The 13,974-nt window shown below is 38.9% G+C and overlaps 1 protein-coding gene across 1 annotated transcript in view; it reads right to left on the bottom strand.

Moving 5' to 3' along the window:
- LOC141004351 (inactive N-acetylated-alpha-linked acidic dipeptidase-like protein 2) overlaps positions 1 to 13,974 on the bottom strand; it is a 438,618-nt gene that overhangs the window by 277,362 nt on the left and 147,282 nt on the right. Inside the window, exons 4-6 of the mRNA XM_073475786.1 lie at positions 9,463 to 9,639; positions 7,362 to 7,539; positions 5,607 to 5,768 (exon numbers count right to left, since the gene is read on the bottom strand). Of these exons, the coding sequence (XP_073331887.1) occupies positions 5,607 to 5,768; positions 7,362 to 7,539; positions 9,463 to 9,631 (509 nt within the window). The 5' untranslated portion in view covers positions 9,632 to 9,639. The remainder of the gene's footprint in view (positions 1 to 5,606; positions 5,769 to 7,361; positions 7,540 to 9,462; positions 9,640 to 13,974) is intronic.

The raw sequence follows: 13,974 nt of genomic DNA, 5'->3' as shown, positions 1-13,974 counted from the left end.
CTGTTTCTCTCTTTAAAGCTAGTTCACGTTGTCAAATTGTTATTCTTTAAAGTTTTTGTTGAAACGAACACTTTGTGTTCAGTTTTGTACGCCTTCATTTACCACCTGTTCAGACCACCTTGACGGAGGCACACAAGTCAAGTATTGAGTAAAATTGTGGGTACTTTAAGCCCAGCTTGTACAGCGTGGATAGCTTTATAATTATTGTAATCTTCAGAACTGCACAAGGATTTAACTGTGACTGACTTCTTGAGCTTTTTATTCTCACAAGATTTCTCAAACACTATTTTTGTCAGTTTAGTTATGAAATGACTGTTTAAGGCTTTTTGATTCTTTAAGTCTTTTAGATACATGATGACTCATATTTTGCATATGGACATATTTGGATCCATTTTTCTTAGACTGAAAGACATAAATGATGCTTTTCAAATACGCAGAAGAGGAACTGGTGGTATCCTTAGTGTTGATGAAGGAGTCCGAGAGCACCCATATTATGCAGGTTTTACATTCCTAGTTAAAAAATAAACATAAGTAGTCAGCACGAGCAGAGATTGCTACCATGCCTAAAAGGACAATGAAAAGAGCGCCATCTGCAAAGAAACTACAAAGAAATGGGGGTTAACTATATAATATATAACATTTCTGCATTAAAATGTCTAAAACAGACTAGACTTTCGCTATCCGCCTTGGCAGAGGCAGCTGGTGATGTTTTTTCACCTTGTTAGTCTCTCTGTGTGTGTGTGTGTGTGTGTCTGTCTGTCTGTCTGTCTGTGTGTGTCATCATGGCAAAGTGTGGTCCTGGAGAGACCTATAATAGTAGGAACTACAAACAGTTTTAAGTAATTTCCCAGGTGTTTATATGTCCTTCACAACCGTGTAAGATAGTCATGAAACTTAAAACGAAGGCCAAGTTTGAAGATTGGTGTGGTCGGACCCATGATACATAAACATGTTGACGCACGTCGCGGCTGGTGTGGTCCCATCACAAGAAGATCTCTACATATACATTTTGTTAAGTTGTGTACTAACATCATCCCAAATGTTTCCAAAAATGTTAAACCAAGAAGAATTCACTATTTTGTTCACTGCAGTGGTGCGTTCATTTGGGTTGCCTGTCGCTTTAACTTCCAGGAGTGAGTCAGAGTGAGGAAAGATGACACCAAACATGAGTAAACTTAATGTGTATAAAACTTTATATATTAAATATAATACCGCTTCCTTAATTATTTCTGCCTGAGTCAGGTCAGATATGATCATCAGCTATGGTGGTTCTTTGACAATGATCCCACTCTACTTTGATTGAGAGAGCCCTAAGAGCTAAAATTACATACGTATCGTACATTTAAATAGACCTATTGTATTGTTAGCAACAGTCACATAGTTCTTTATCTATCTAAATATCTACATATAGAAATAGATTTCTATTTTAGCAAAACTGTCGAAAACAATTTAAGATCAATGGTTGGTACTGTTTGGCACTTTAATGTTTTCCTGGAAGTAACAGTCTGTCCATGTTTCAGCTCTCTGTAGATTTGATGTAACTAAAGGGAGGTGGTAACTTTTTTTGAGTAGAAATCTCAATGCAACAAGTGCGGTTATCAGTCCTACTGAAATATACAATTGAAGAAACAATGCCGCTCTAAATAGACTACAGGCAAGTAAGTAGAAGCTATAGCAGATATTTAGCTCCACCATCCATCTTGTCCCTGGTCAAGTGAGGTCCATGCTGTGATGCATTCGTAGGCAAGAGAGTACTTCTTCAGAAAAATCAAGGAACAAACAAAGAATTCACGGCGGAAACACTCCAAGCATAACAGATAGTGATCCATGACGGTCGTTGTCCTGGCGCCAGCACAGCAAGATATACATCATCCAGATAAAGCTGTATAAACTAGATAAAGATCTGTCACCCCAAGACATCAGCCAGCGAGAATCAGTAGCAATTACATCCCAGCGCTTAAAAAAAAGCATTTCAAGGATTACCTCCTAAAATCACTCAGTTCAATGGTAAAAACCCTCAAACTGAATGCAATTGTTCACATTTAAGATATGTGTGGGACTATATGCAGAGAAACAAAAAAACATAAAATGCTCTGATGCACTTCCCTATAGATGTTAGAGTGAATTTATTACAGTAGTATAATTAGCTATAGAGATAAGCATTAAACGGGCCAAGATACTCGCAGTGGGAAACCATCTTCTAGGGATTTGAACTTAATCCAGTTTCTCTCAGAGTAACTCTGCATTCTCGCACACCTCTTTGAAGTGTAAATTGAAAAAGAATTGGATTCATAAAGTTTCTACAGTGACGAGTGTGAAAAAAAAAGTCTGCTATGTTTTCCCCATAAGGGAAAAAATAACAACATTTGGCTAAGAAACAAGGAAGAGTGGGAAATGTAAACTAACAAGCAGAAGTCATCTGTCTGCACAGTCTTCATGTTCCAAACAATATATGTGTTGATTGTTATTTTATTGAATATGGAGCTACTCAGGCAGATGTGACAATTATTTAATCAGTCATGTCGTGAGAATCCCACAAACCAAACAGCAAGTTATTCAGACTGCGATATTTCCCCTGTACAGTCATACGGAGCTGTTAGAATATGCTCGGCAACTGCCATCGTCTCCTTAGTCTGCTTCTCTTAGGTCTTTCTCTGACTTCATAGCTCCTTTTATGTGTCTCTTTCACTTTGTCTGCCACTCTCTCACTCTCACATTTGCCTCTCTTCTCCGAGACTCAATGCAAAGTAACTCAGTCAGCTTTATTTCTCAGTTGTCTGTGCCTGATAAAGTAAATAGAATTATCAAGCCAAAGGAAAACCTGAAGGTTTGAATGCAGAGAAACATGTGTTGTTGGCTGAATGAAAGAGTCAACTCCTGAGAGCTCCTGGCAGAATTAATCCATGAGCATCCATTCATTAAACCCTTTCCAAAAGGTCCCTGCATAACATTATTTGCCTTCAAATCTCCCACTTATATAAACAGAGTACAGCCGTGACTCGTGACTGCCAACCCAGAGAATCCATAAATGGTAGTTCCGTGTCTTGAAAAGGTCATTTTCAAAAATTGTATTTGTATTTGTGCAGCTGTATGAGATGCAAAGGGGTGTGACAAAAAAGTCAGGCGAACACTTTATAATAATTATCATTAATAAATGGTAAATTGAAAGTTAATTAGACTTTAGTTAATAGTTATTTCACTGTTAAACAATATAAGGTTATATGAACCATTTATTGAGCAGTTGAAAAGCTTTATAAACATCAGTTGCAACTTTTTAATGGCCATCCAAATAATGTTTAAAGATTAACTACGAAGTATTTATTGACCATTTACAAAGTACTATAAGCATCAGTTGCAACTTTACATGAAACAACTGATAAATAATAATAATAATAATAATAATAATAATAATAAATGGTTATTAAAGCATTTATTTGTTAAAAGTGAAATAACTATTCCCTTAAGTTGAATTAACTATACATGTACCATATATTAATGATGGTTATTATAAAGTGTTACCAAATTCCATATTTGACAACATTGCAGATAGTTCTTGCCATGGTGCTAAATCATGGTAATGAATGCAATTCGCTCTTGCAGATGAGTTGAGTATGATTGATTTCCAGGCTTATAGACTGGATTGTTTAAATATAATAATTTGATATCACAGTTTTGACTGATAAGTGTTCTCCTGCTTCATAGCACAAAGGAAATTATGTTTAGAGGTCATAAGGTCTAGTGACCAAAACCATAACATGACCTCATATTGCTGCTTGAATGGATGTTTCTGTTGGATCTCATCTTTAATTATCTAATTGAATCCTCAACTTTGTGAAAAAGTGGTTAATTGTACAGCACAGGTCAAAAACAGTTTGATGTTTAGTAAGTAATATGGGGCTGTATCTTTCAACATCTCAACAGAGTAGACAGAGGCCACTGCTAAATATAATATAATACTATAAGTGGGTCTTTGCTAGTTATGGATGGGTGCGTGGGTTGTTTCTGGCACCTAGAAATATAAATATGAGAAAATAAATAATGAAAATTGTGGAAAAACTCAGAAAGGGAAGCCATGGTGACATGATTGTCTCAGTTCAGTGGCAAAGCCAGTTATCTCACAGAGGCACATATACCCAGGCATCCCATGATCCTTTGGCTTGGAGAAGGCAGTGTTCAGGTTGACAGAGGTTTGTATCAGAGTTGGAATAAAAAGATTTGCTACCTTGTGGAGAGACGTTATCTCTCGTTTCCACTTTCACTCTACCATCGTCATCTCTTTTCCTTCCTCTTTGGAAATAAATAGATGTGTGCCTGGCTAGATTTTTTTAAACTGTTGATTATGGCGATCGTAGACTTAGGGGGCTTCATTGGACAGCATTGTTTTGCTCTTCCAACAACTCTAAAATCCTCTTTTCTTTTCAAATTTAGTTTTTCTCTATCCTTCTTACAGTACCTTCATCACCAGTATGCATTCCCTCACGTCTCTCTCACTGTATCAACAAGTTGACAAACCTACATTTTAAACCCAAAATTTGGTCATTGACTGTTTCTTTATGGTTGAGATTTGGTTAGGTTTAGGCAATGGAAACCACTAGGTTAAGGTTCTGGTCATGATTATATAAACTAAGATTGTCGGTAGATACCAGCATGCGAAAGGGCTCCAGTGTCAAAGCTGGACACTAACCTGATGGTCTATATGGTTACTGTTTGGTTAGGTTTGGGCGACTAAAAGGCACTTGTGTTCAGGTTAAGGGAATATTGTGGCCATGATTACAAGAAACCAATGTGAACTGTTGGCAGCGGCCAGGAAGCAAACAGCAGTCTGAAGGCTACATGAACAACCCTGACTGCTGGTAAAAGACGAGATGTAAAGAGACTTCAGGGCCAAAGTTGACATTTGGTCTCATTTCAGCAGGTGCCATCTATTCACATTCACCAAACCTTAGCCATAAGTTATAAATGGTATAACATTAACTTATCAAACAGTAATTTGTTATGGTTTTGGAAGGGACAAACAAATGATGTCCGGCAGATCAGAAAATGTAATTTGGAGGTCTTGGACTGAACACGAGGCCTGACGTGTCAGAGTCAGATTTTTTGTCACTATGGTTTAATCTGGTTAGGTTTAGGTAAAACAATTTAGTTGAGGTTGGGGAAGGAATGTGTCCATATGCCAGCGTTGGCTGTTTGTACAAGACAAGATTTGAACACTGGTCTATTTTGTTTGACTTTTTGTTAAGAAGATCAGCTTGGTTGAGGTAGACAAAGCATGTGATAACAAGAAACAAGACACTTTGTCTTTACGGTTAAGTTGTTTGTTTTTGGTTGGTTGAGGTTAAGTAAAATCATGGTCAGTGTTACAAGAAAAATTGCATCCTGTCTCCTGTTGAACATCCATGCTGCAAGATATTACCTTGACATTTAAGCCTTGTTTTGTGCTTGTGTTTCCATTTAACAACAACTCAGCACCTCACTCTCCCCGTGAAGCCAGCATAAGTTGTAAAGGGCTGTTGAGCGGTGGATCTGCACAATGTCACATTCCACTTACAGCATTTATTTTCACCTTCTGTCCACAACAAAAAGCGCAATTCATTCAGTAAGCTTACCTCTGAATAGCATCTATCTTGTTGGCTGTGATTCCTCTCAGCAGCTCCTCCAGCAGGTCTGAGCTGTCAGAGGGGGGCACAGGTGGTTTGACAGCAGGTGTGTGAGCGAACCAGCCGATCAGTAGGCCGAGGACAAAAAGCCCCATCCCTGCCAGGAAGTACCTATGAATGGAGTTGATGGGGTTTGATTAGAATAAGGGCTGAAAAAACCTAGTAAGATGATCCCGAAAAAAGCTTAAAGTAGACTTCATGTTCAGATTTTTCAGCAAGCTACTGTTTCCAAGGTAAAGCACCTTAAAGAAAAACCTTGATTGTGCCTAATGTGCAGTTTCATATTTGATAGGCTGGTATTACCTTCATAGCAACAAAGTCAGAATTGGTGCAAGTGGCTCAATGTCTAAGGGCACCATTCAGACCTTGACATGAAGCACCCTGCAGTGGTGCTTATCTAGAGAGCATGCAACCTTTCCATTCTATGTGGTGCTGTGTTAATTGGAATTGGTGCCCGGGAATGTTCAAAGGGTACTCAGGCCTCACCCCTGCCCTATCCTGTGCAGTTATTTTATGGCAATGAATGGGGTAATAGAAATATATAATGGTTAGATGATAATTTGAGAACAGGCACGATCAAGCATGAGTGTCAGGGTGACTGGCAAATGTGCAAAACATTGTTGTTGGAGTACGGAGACAAAGGCACTTCCCAACATCCAGTTAAATCTACACAAAGAAAAAGTTTATTTGTAAAGCCATGCTGATATATTTCCATAATGTGGCTTATCAGTGACCATTGCTGTACCATGTGTCTATGATTCAGTCCATGATTTAGAGGACATGAGAAAAGCTTTGCAGCAATAAAACCAGGAAACAAGCCATTCAATGTAATGGCCTTCTCTGTTTTCACATGCATTCAATCACCCATTCATTTTTGGACCCTCTGTGTCGTAAATAAATGATTTACAATCCGGACTCTAAATCAGTTGGGACGATCAGTTTCACAACTTTCCCAGTCTTTTGTTGCCCCTGTCTCAGCTTGTATGAAACATGTTGCCAGCATCAAATTCAGAATAACAAAAATAAAACATGAAACATATTGTCTTTGCACTGTTTTCAATAGATTTTTTGTAAAATAAGGTTTCTTCCATATTGTCTCTGTGTAGGAGCAAGGAAGAAACTCATAATCATGCAGCTGGTGGTTTGCCCACGCTGTGGCCATCCAAATACTCAATACCCTTGGCATGGGACCCAAAAAAGAGTTGGAGGAAATTATACAATGGAAATCAAAGCTTCTCGTCACGCTACTTTGACACAGCTAAGCTAGTGTGCATTGTACCTAGGCCCAAAATCATCACTATGGACATCAATCTCTACTCGACCCACAACTAAGTAACAGCTCTAACAACATTTTCTTGCTCATTCAGTGTTACACAATTCCTGGCAATCACAGGGGATGGAACAACAATGCAAAACAGTTACGTAAGGTCACATCAGCAAGAGGGCATGGACTGTAAATATTCCACATTATCACTTTTAACACTTCACAGTCCTCTAAATTGTTTGATTTTTTTTTTTTGCACTACTTGTGCTTGAAATGTTAATTCATAACATTGTCCATTTTGGTGGATTTGGTGACACCAGCTATTTTTAACTCTGCTGTACGAGATCACCAAAATATATACAAGTTGTAAAGATGACCCTCCAGTGCCCTGCAGCAGGGAATATCTGACTTGAGTTCGACAACTCCAGTCCTTGAATTACCTGAGCAGGAAGCAGTGGAGTCGTCGTTGCCCTTTATGGCCCGGAGCCCTGGTGAAGTGGGAGATGTAGTTGGGATCTTCTTGCAGTCGTTCAAATCGTCCATGTGGTGAGACTGAGACAGACGGCTGGATGGGTTCCATCAGCTCAGGGTCAGGGTCAGGGCCTGGGTCTGAACACCCTGATAGTGAGAAATAAGAATAAAAGAGAAAAAAAAAAAGTGTGTTATGTGTCAAATTGACCTGCACTGTTTCAACACACTCAGAAACCAGCAAATAATCAGATTAAATCAGTGAAATGATGTATGTAATTTCTGCTGCTAGAGGTCTCAGTGAAAACAATAGACGAAGCAAGCATGGGATTTGTTGTCTTAATTTGTTGAACAACCACCATTGCTGATGAAAATCTATCTGACGTGACTCTGGCAGGAGAGTTGACGAGGCCATGTTTTAGAGTTTCATTCAGGTTATGTTTAGTGTCATTGGCTAAACGTCATCATAAGCTTGGTGTCGGTAATCAGTAATCCACTTATTCGCCTTTTAATAGTCCAACTGAGTGCCATCATCAGGATGAAATTTTAACAGATCAATGCTTTGGTAAACTAAGATGATGGACATGGAAAACATTATACATGCTAAACATCAACATGTTAGGACTGTAATTGTATGTTTGTTTGCCAACATTAGTATTTTGCTTAAAGCACTGCTCTGCCTAAGCACAGCCTTTCAGAGCTGCTAGCATGGCTGTGGACTCTTGGTATTTTCAATCTGATGATTTCAAGAAGACTCTCTGGTTCATTGAGATCACAATGACATAAAAACAAAATATGTAATGTCATGGTCAAAACAAAAATTCCAATATCATCATGATCAAGAGAAAAGACATAAAAATCACTGCATGCTTAGCGTCAATGGACTTTTCTAAAAAAGAGACATTTGGGTTTGTTTATAACTTACCACCAGACTTCAACTTTAATTTAATGGTGGAAAACAAATTGTAAATGGGAAATGGAATAAAAATGTAACTAAGTCTTGAGTTTTGGAACGAATAGCCCATTTTCTTGAGAAGGCATTTGTGAGGATAGAAAACTGCCACTGATACAGAACTTCAGGCACAATTCAAAACAGAGTCCTTCAAAGCTGAGGAACTCAAGTCTAGCTTTAGGGTACTTATGAAGTTTTTCACTTCTGCATCTCCTGGTAGTGGCAAACTTCTCACATTAAATACAGTATTTCTTTTTTCACAGTGGCAGGTTGTTTCAAATTATGTGTAAGAGTTTCTGCAGAATTTCTGTGCAAAAATACCTTTTAAGATCATCAAAAGCCTGAGAAGGAAACGTGTTTTGGCATGCTGAAAAAATCTACGGACCTAAATTCGTAAATTACACAAAGAACACTGGATTATGTTTTTATTGTAAGCATGTTAAAGTCATGCATCAGATGAGATCTTACACATGTATACTGAATCTGGCATGAAAAGGTTGTGTAAACAAGCCTATCCTTATTAAAATTAAGGCAGATCACATTAGCACATGTCATAAAGCAAAAGTAAACAATATAAATGAGATGTATTATTGTTAAGCAGATGATTTGAGTAAATACTTTTTACTCCTGAAATCCCTGCTTTGTTTGACAGTAATGAGCCGCGGGATGCTCATTAATGTGGGAAAATGTTTTATAAATAATTCACAAATTCATCATGTTAACTGTCCTGACATCAATCAGACATTATTCATTTACATTAAATATGAGCTGTAATTGTCCTGTTAGTAGAGCATAATAATCACCTCTTCATAAACACATCATATTGCTTTAAGTGGGACCAGCTGCATGACATGACACACTGTGATATGCATCTTCGTGTGTTATGAGTTGTAAAATGGCTGTTGTATTACAATTACCTGTTCACAAAGGAATTGAGATTAGACAGCAATTACAAATTGTGTATTAACTGTGTGTTTACTGCGAGGAAAATGAATGTCAAGGTAAAATCTGGGATGTGCTGGTCACTGAGGCACTGTGACAGTTGATGTGGGCATTTCAACCCTCACTAGCACAAAGGTTTTAGGAAATTGTGAGTGTGTACCACTTAAAGCAAATCCTACCTGATCGCTGGCAGTCTACATGTTGCATCTGCATGCGGTCCATGCTGGGTCCTGGTTCCTGTAGCTCCTCCTTGTCCAGGTCCCAGTCCAGATCCAGACCTCCAGAGCAGTGCAGGACTTCACCGACCAGTGGACCACCCTGGGCGTCACACACCTTCCTGTATGCCATAATGTCACCTAGAATTAAAAACGCATCAAATTGTCATTCAGTTGTCCACGTTTTTAATTCAATACTTAACATTACCCCCCTAAATATCTGAGTCCCAGGGAAAGTTCCTGGGGTTACAAAAATGTGGGTAAGGTTAAGGCTATTGAATCTAGCACATGATGAACCTGAAGCCAAACCCTTGTTTGGGTTGCATGTATTTGAATGCTCAACACAGTGGGTTGTCAGTTGACGTCCATTGCATTGGGGCAAACATTGAACTAGTACAACTTTTGTGTCGGACCAAAGCTTTTTTGCCAGACCCTCACTGAAATGTGTGAATTTTTTTCACACAGTGCTAATTACGATCTACTTTCCCATCAAGTGTCAATTTTGCATGTGATGGGCTCCGCAGACAAGTCAGCAATAATAAGTATGCAACTTCCAGTTAGACTTTCAAAGTAAAGTTTGCTGACGAACATTTCACATGTTACGACTTTTGGACTGTTAATAACATTGTAAAACAGTCACGTTTTGGAAAGGATCATTCCCTTTAGTTAAAATACCTACGTTATTTACATAAGTTAACTTACGTATGCGTGTATCATAACTTAAAAACAAATCAATTTTGACATTTTGTCACTCAGGACTCAAACCCGGTCTCCTTGGGGAAGGTCCTGTGTATGAGCCATCCAACCACCTGCCAACTCAGCCTCTTGTTGCTTTCCATACTACTGCATTACAGGGGCGACTGCATAAAGGAGGTTAGAGGGCTAACTACAGCATCATCTTTAGAAGCGTAACGCCACTTTTAGGCTGCCGTATTAGATACGTTGGGAGAGTGAACAGGCTGATATGCATTGGCCCCAGTTGAAAACAACCATAAAATCGACACATCCTCAACAGAGAAGATTTTACTCCTGTTTGAGAGATTTTGTCAGACACAAGCACAAGAACATGAAACATAAAGACGATGGAGCAGCTGTTAACTTTCTATACCCAACCTTAACAGATCTTACCATTACATTCTAATACACCATTTACTCAGTACCCCTAATCAGCATAAGGCATGAAGACATTTGCGATCCATACTGAGACCTCTCTGTAGTTAACCGAGGCAGAGTGTATAGAAAGCCTGGTACAAGCCACCTGGGTCAGATTAAAACTGCTCATTTGACTCAAGGTAATGGATGTTACGTGAGTGCTGGATATAGACAGAAATGTGATAAATGTGGTTAAAAGCTATTTGAGCTAAGTTACTGACCAGAGCCTCTCAGCACACAATTATAAAGACTAAGAGCACCGCAGGGTGCTGTGATGCATTTACAAATACTAATGTGACTGAGAGAACGCAAGCTAGGCCGACACGTAGAGTTAAGTAGTGGATCTGACCATGTGTGTGTGTGTGTGTGTGTGTTTTGCCCAGTTAAACCAGCTCTACCTTCAATATAGCTCCTACACAGCTTCCATTAAACCCTCACCAGGGCTGGGATCACATGCATGAAGACTGCATGCATGTGCCCGTGCATGCGTTTGACATCTGAGATCTGACTGGAGATCAGTTATATAAAACCTCCCAGCTCGTGTCTTTGGTATGTCATTAAGTTTAACACTCCCTTTTACACCCTCCATCATCAAAGTCCACCGCGAATGGGCAAATGAAGTGCCCAGTCAATAACCACTTGGGATAAAAAAGAAAAAAGAAAAAAAAAAAACATTTAAATAAAATCAAACTCCCCAAAAATGCAGTCAAACTTATAGGCCATTATTCATTGAAAACTTTTCACTTTACTGGATACTTTATTCTTCAAATGATTACTGCTTCAAACCACCTGGAGTCAAGTTGAGAGAAAAGGAGACTTGAGCAGAAACTCACTCAGAGCTTATAACGTAGTCACTATTGAATAATACTGAAACAGCTCCTTAATAGAAGGTGAAGTGACAACTTTGAATACACTGTGCCTTATCTTATTGTGCAAAAATAAGGCAAAGTAGACATGGGTGCATCATATGACATACAGTTCTGGTTGTGGCCGCTACATAAAAATCAATAGACACAATAGACTTTGTGTGATTCCATTTTTATGAGGATGAGCCCTTTAAAGCCCACCCCAGTGACCCAGAGACTTTCCATTGCCATCCTAGCTAAAAAAAACAAACTATTCAAGGACACTTGGTTTGGATAACGATGAACGTAAAACCGGTGTCAGTGCTTTAATCAATTTGTTGTGGGTTAATGTTTTGCAGGTAAGCTCAGTACAGACATTTTGCATCTAAACTCATTAAGGTTTCTTTCTTCATGTTGTCAAAATGATTCAAGATGCATCATGTTTCCTTCAGACTGTATTTGCTGTTGCAGTATATTAAGCGTATCAACACATTTTTCAGGAGACAGGAGAACAAAGTGTCAGGTGTTCTAATAAATGGCCAAGTAGTGGCAATTAACACAAAACTAGTCAGTGCTTCCTTCAACCATGACTCTACCTCCAGCAAATTTCAGCGAAATCTGTTGAGTAGCTTTTCGAAAATTGCTAACACCCAAGCACACATATATCGATACAACACGACTGTATGGTTGTTTACTTAGTGTGACATGCTGCCGGCTGATACAGTAGACCTGAGATTTAGCTTATTTAGTCAGATTTTCCTTGATTTCTGTGCTTCTTCAATGTCCCGGTGGAATCTAGGTGTCATATCCAAACCCAACAGTAATCATTATGTGATGCCGTTGTATGTTACTCAGTGTATGTCACAATTGCACATGAATTCAGCTCCGAATAGGTCACAGATGCCTGAGTGATTGCTGAATTGTCCTCGTTTAGACAGAGTAGCCACTTTTATTTTTTAGGAAGCAGATTCAAGAAAGATTGAGATGGAAAGAGGAGACACTGGGGGAAAGAGGTACACAGCTGGAGACAATTAGAGGAAGAGTCCTGGAGAGAGAAGAGAGGCACAGTGAGGAAAAAAGACACAGAGGCAATGACAGACACACAAAGCCAAACAGTTGAAAAACAGGAAGGCAGGAAAGAAGAGGCAGAGTGTTTATAGATGAAGGCGAGTGGGTAAAAAGCAGAGAGAAGAGGTCTGGGAGTTCCCTGGCATCAATCTTCAATGCTTCACCACACTTTCATTACTTCTAGCTCAATGCAGATGAAGGATCCTCTCAGTAAAATAGAACAGAAGTTCATTTAACTGCTGACCTCCTGTTACAGCCACACACACTTCAGTGGGATTTTAGCCTGATACCTTTCACTGCTGGGGAGTGAAAGCCGTGTAACTAGATTCTCTTTCCTTTCTTTTTTTCCTTGTATGTCCAGGCCATTTGACTTCAGTACGCAATGTGCTCTTTGGATTTCAGAGAGGCAGTTCATTAAAGATTAGATGGTTGCTTTGTAAAATACAGTTTGTCTTAGCCTATTTGACTTTTCCACTTTCTCTAGTTGTTTCCTTGGTAAATAACTAGTGCAACTTTGGGAATATTGGCCTCTTGTGGTTCATTTCCTGATCACGTGAAAGACGCCGATAGTGCCCCAAATCCCAGTTGGGGCAGTAAAAGTTGCAAAAATATGAACAGTGAGTTGGGAGGTTCAGTCCAGTGACTTGGTCAACTGCTCGACCATTACAACAACAATGTTAACATTTTGATGCATTTGTTCAGTAATTTTACATTTCCTAAACCCCCTGATGTGATAGAGAGATGCATATAGCAGCATGTATCTACATCAGCCACTCCAGCACTTAATAATGTGGCCCAATTTGAGATCAAAAACTCTTCTGGAGCGCACCAAAACACACAATGCAAAGATGAAGTATTTCCCTAATATTATTTTTATTTTATACACAGAACAATGCTACGTGTATTCATGGTCATTTTCTGATGATTCGCTTATCGAGGTTGATTCTTCGTCAACAGCTGTCCGTTTGCCACCGCTTAATTTTCCCCTCCAATGACGATGCATTTTGTCAACTACAGTTCCCTGTACATGAGTCTGTCGCCCAGTCAAATAATGTTGCCCTCATGTTAGAATTGTGTTTTCTGTAATGCACTGTTGGGTGCAGGTGGCACAAATACATGGAAATAGACTTCTTTATATATATAGACACTATATAAAAATAGGTCACATAAATGAAGACAAGCACATTTCAACTCCCTTCTCTCAGTTGTGATTATTTTTTCAATTGTTAACATTTAATCATAAATATTTTATATGTTATTGTAATGAGATTTTTGTGACTTTAAGAGTCAAAGTCACCCAAGTGTTACTGACAGAAACAGGATAGCTACGTTAATGATTTGGAGCATGTTGGTGCGGTTTAAGAAAGCAATCAGCAAAGTATCGAGGGTTACATTTGAAAGTGTTTCTAAC

This window comes from Pagrus major, chromosome 11 (assembly GCF_040436345.1).
Source record: "Pagrus major chromosome 11, Pma_NU_1.0".
NCBI lineage: Eukaryota > Metazoa > Chordata > Actinopteri > Spariformes > Sparidae > Pagrus > Pagrus major.
This window is presented reverse-complemented; position numbering and strand designations above follow the sequence as displayed.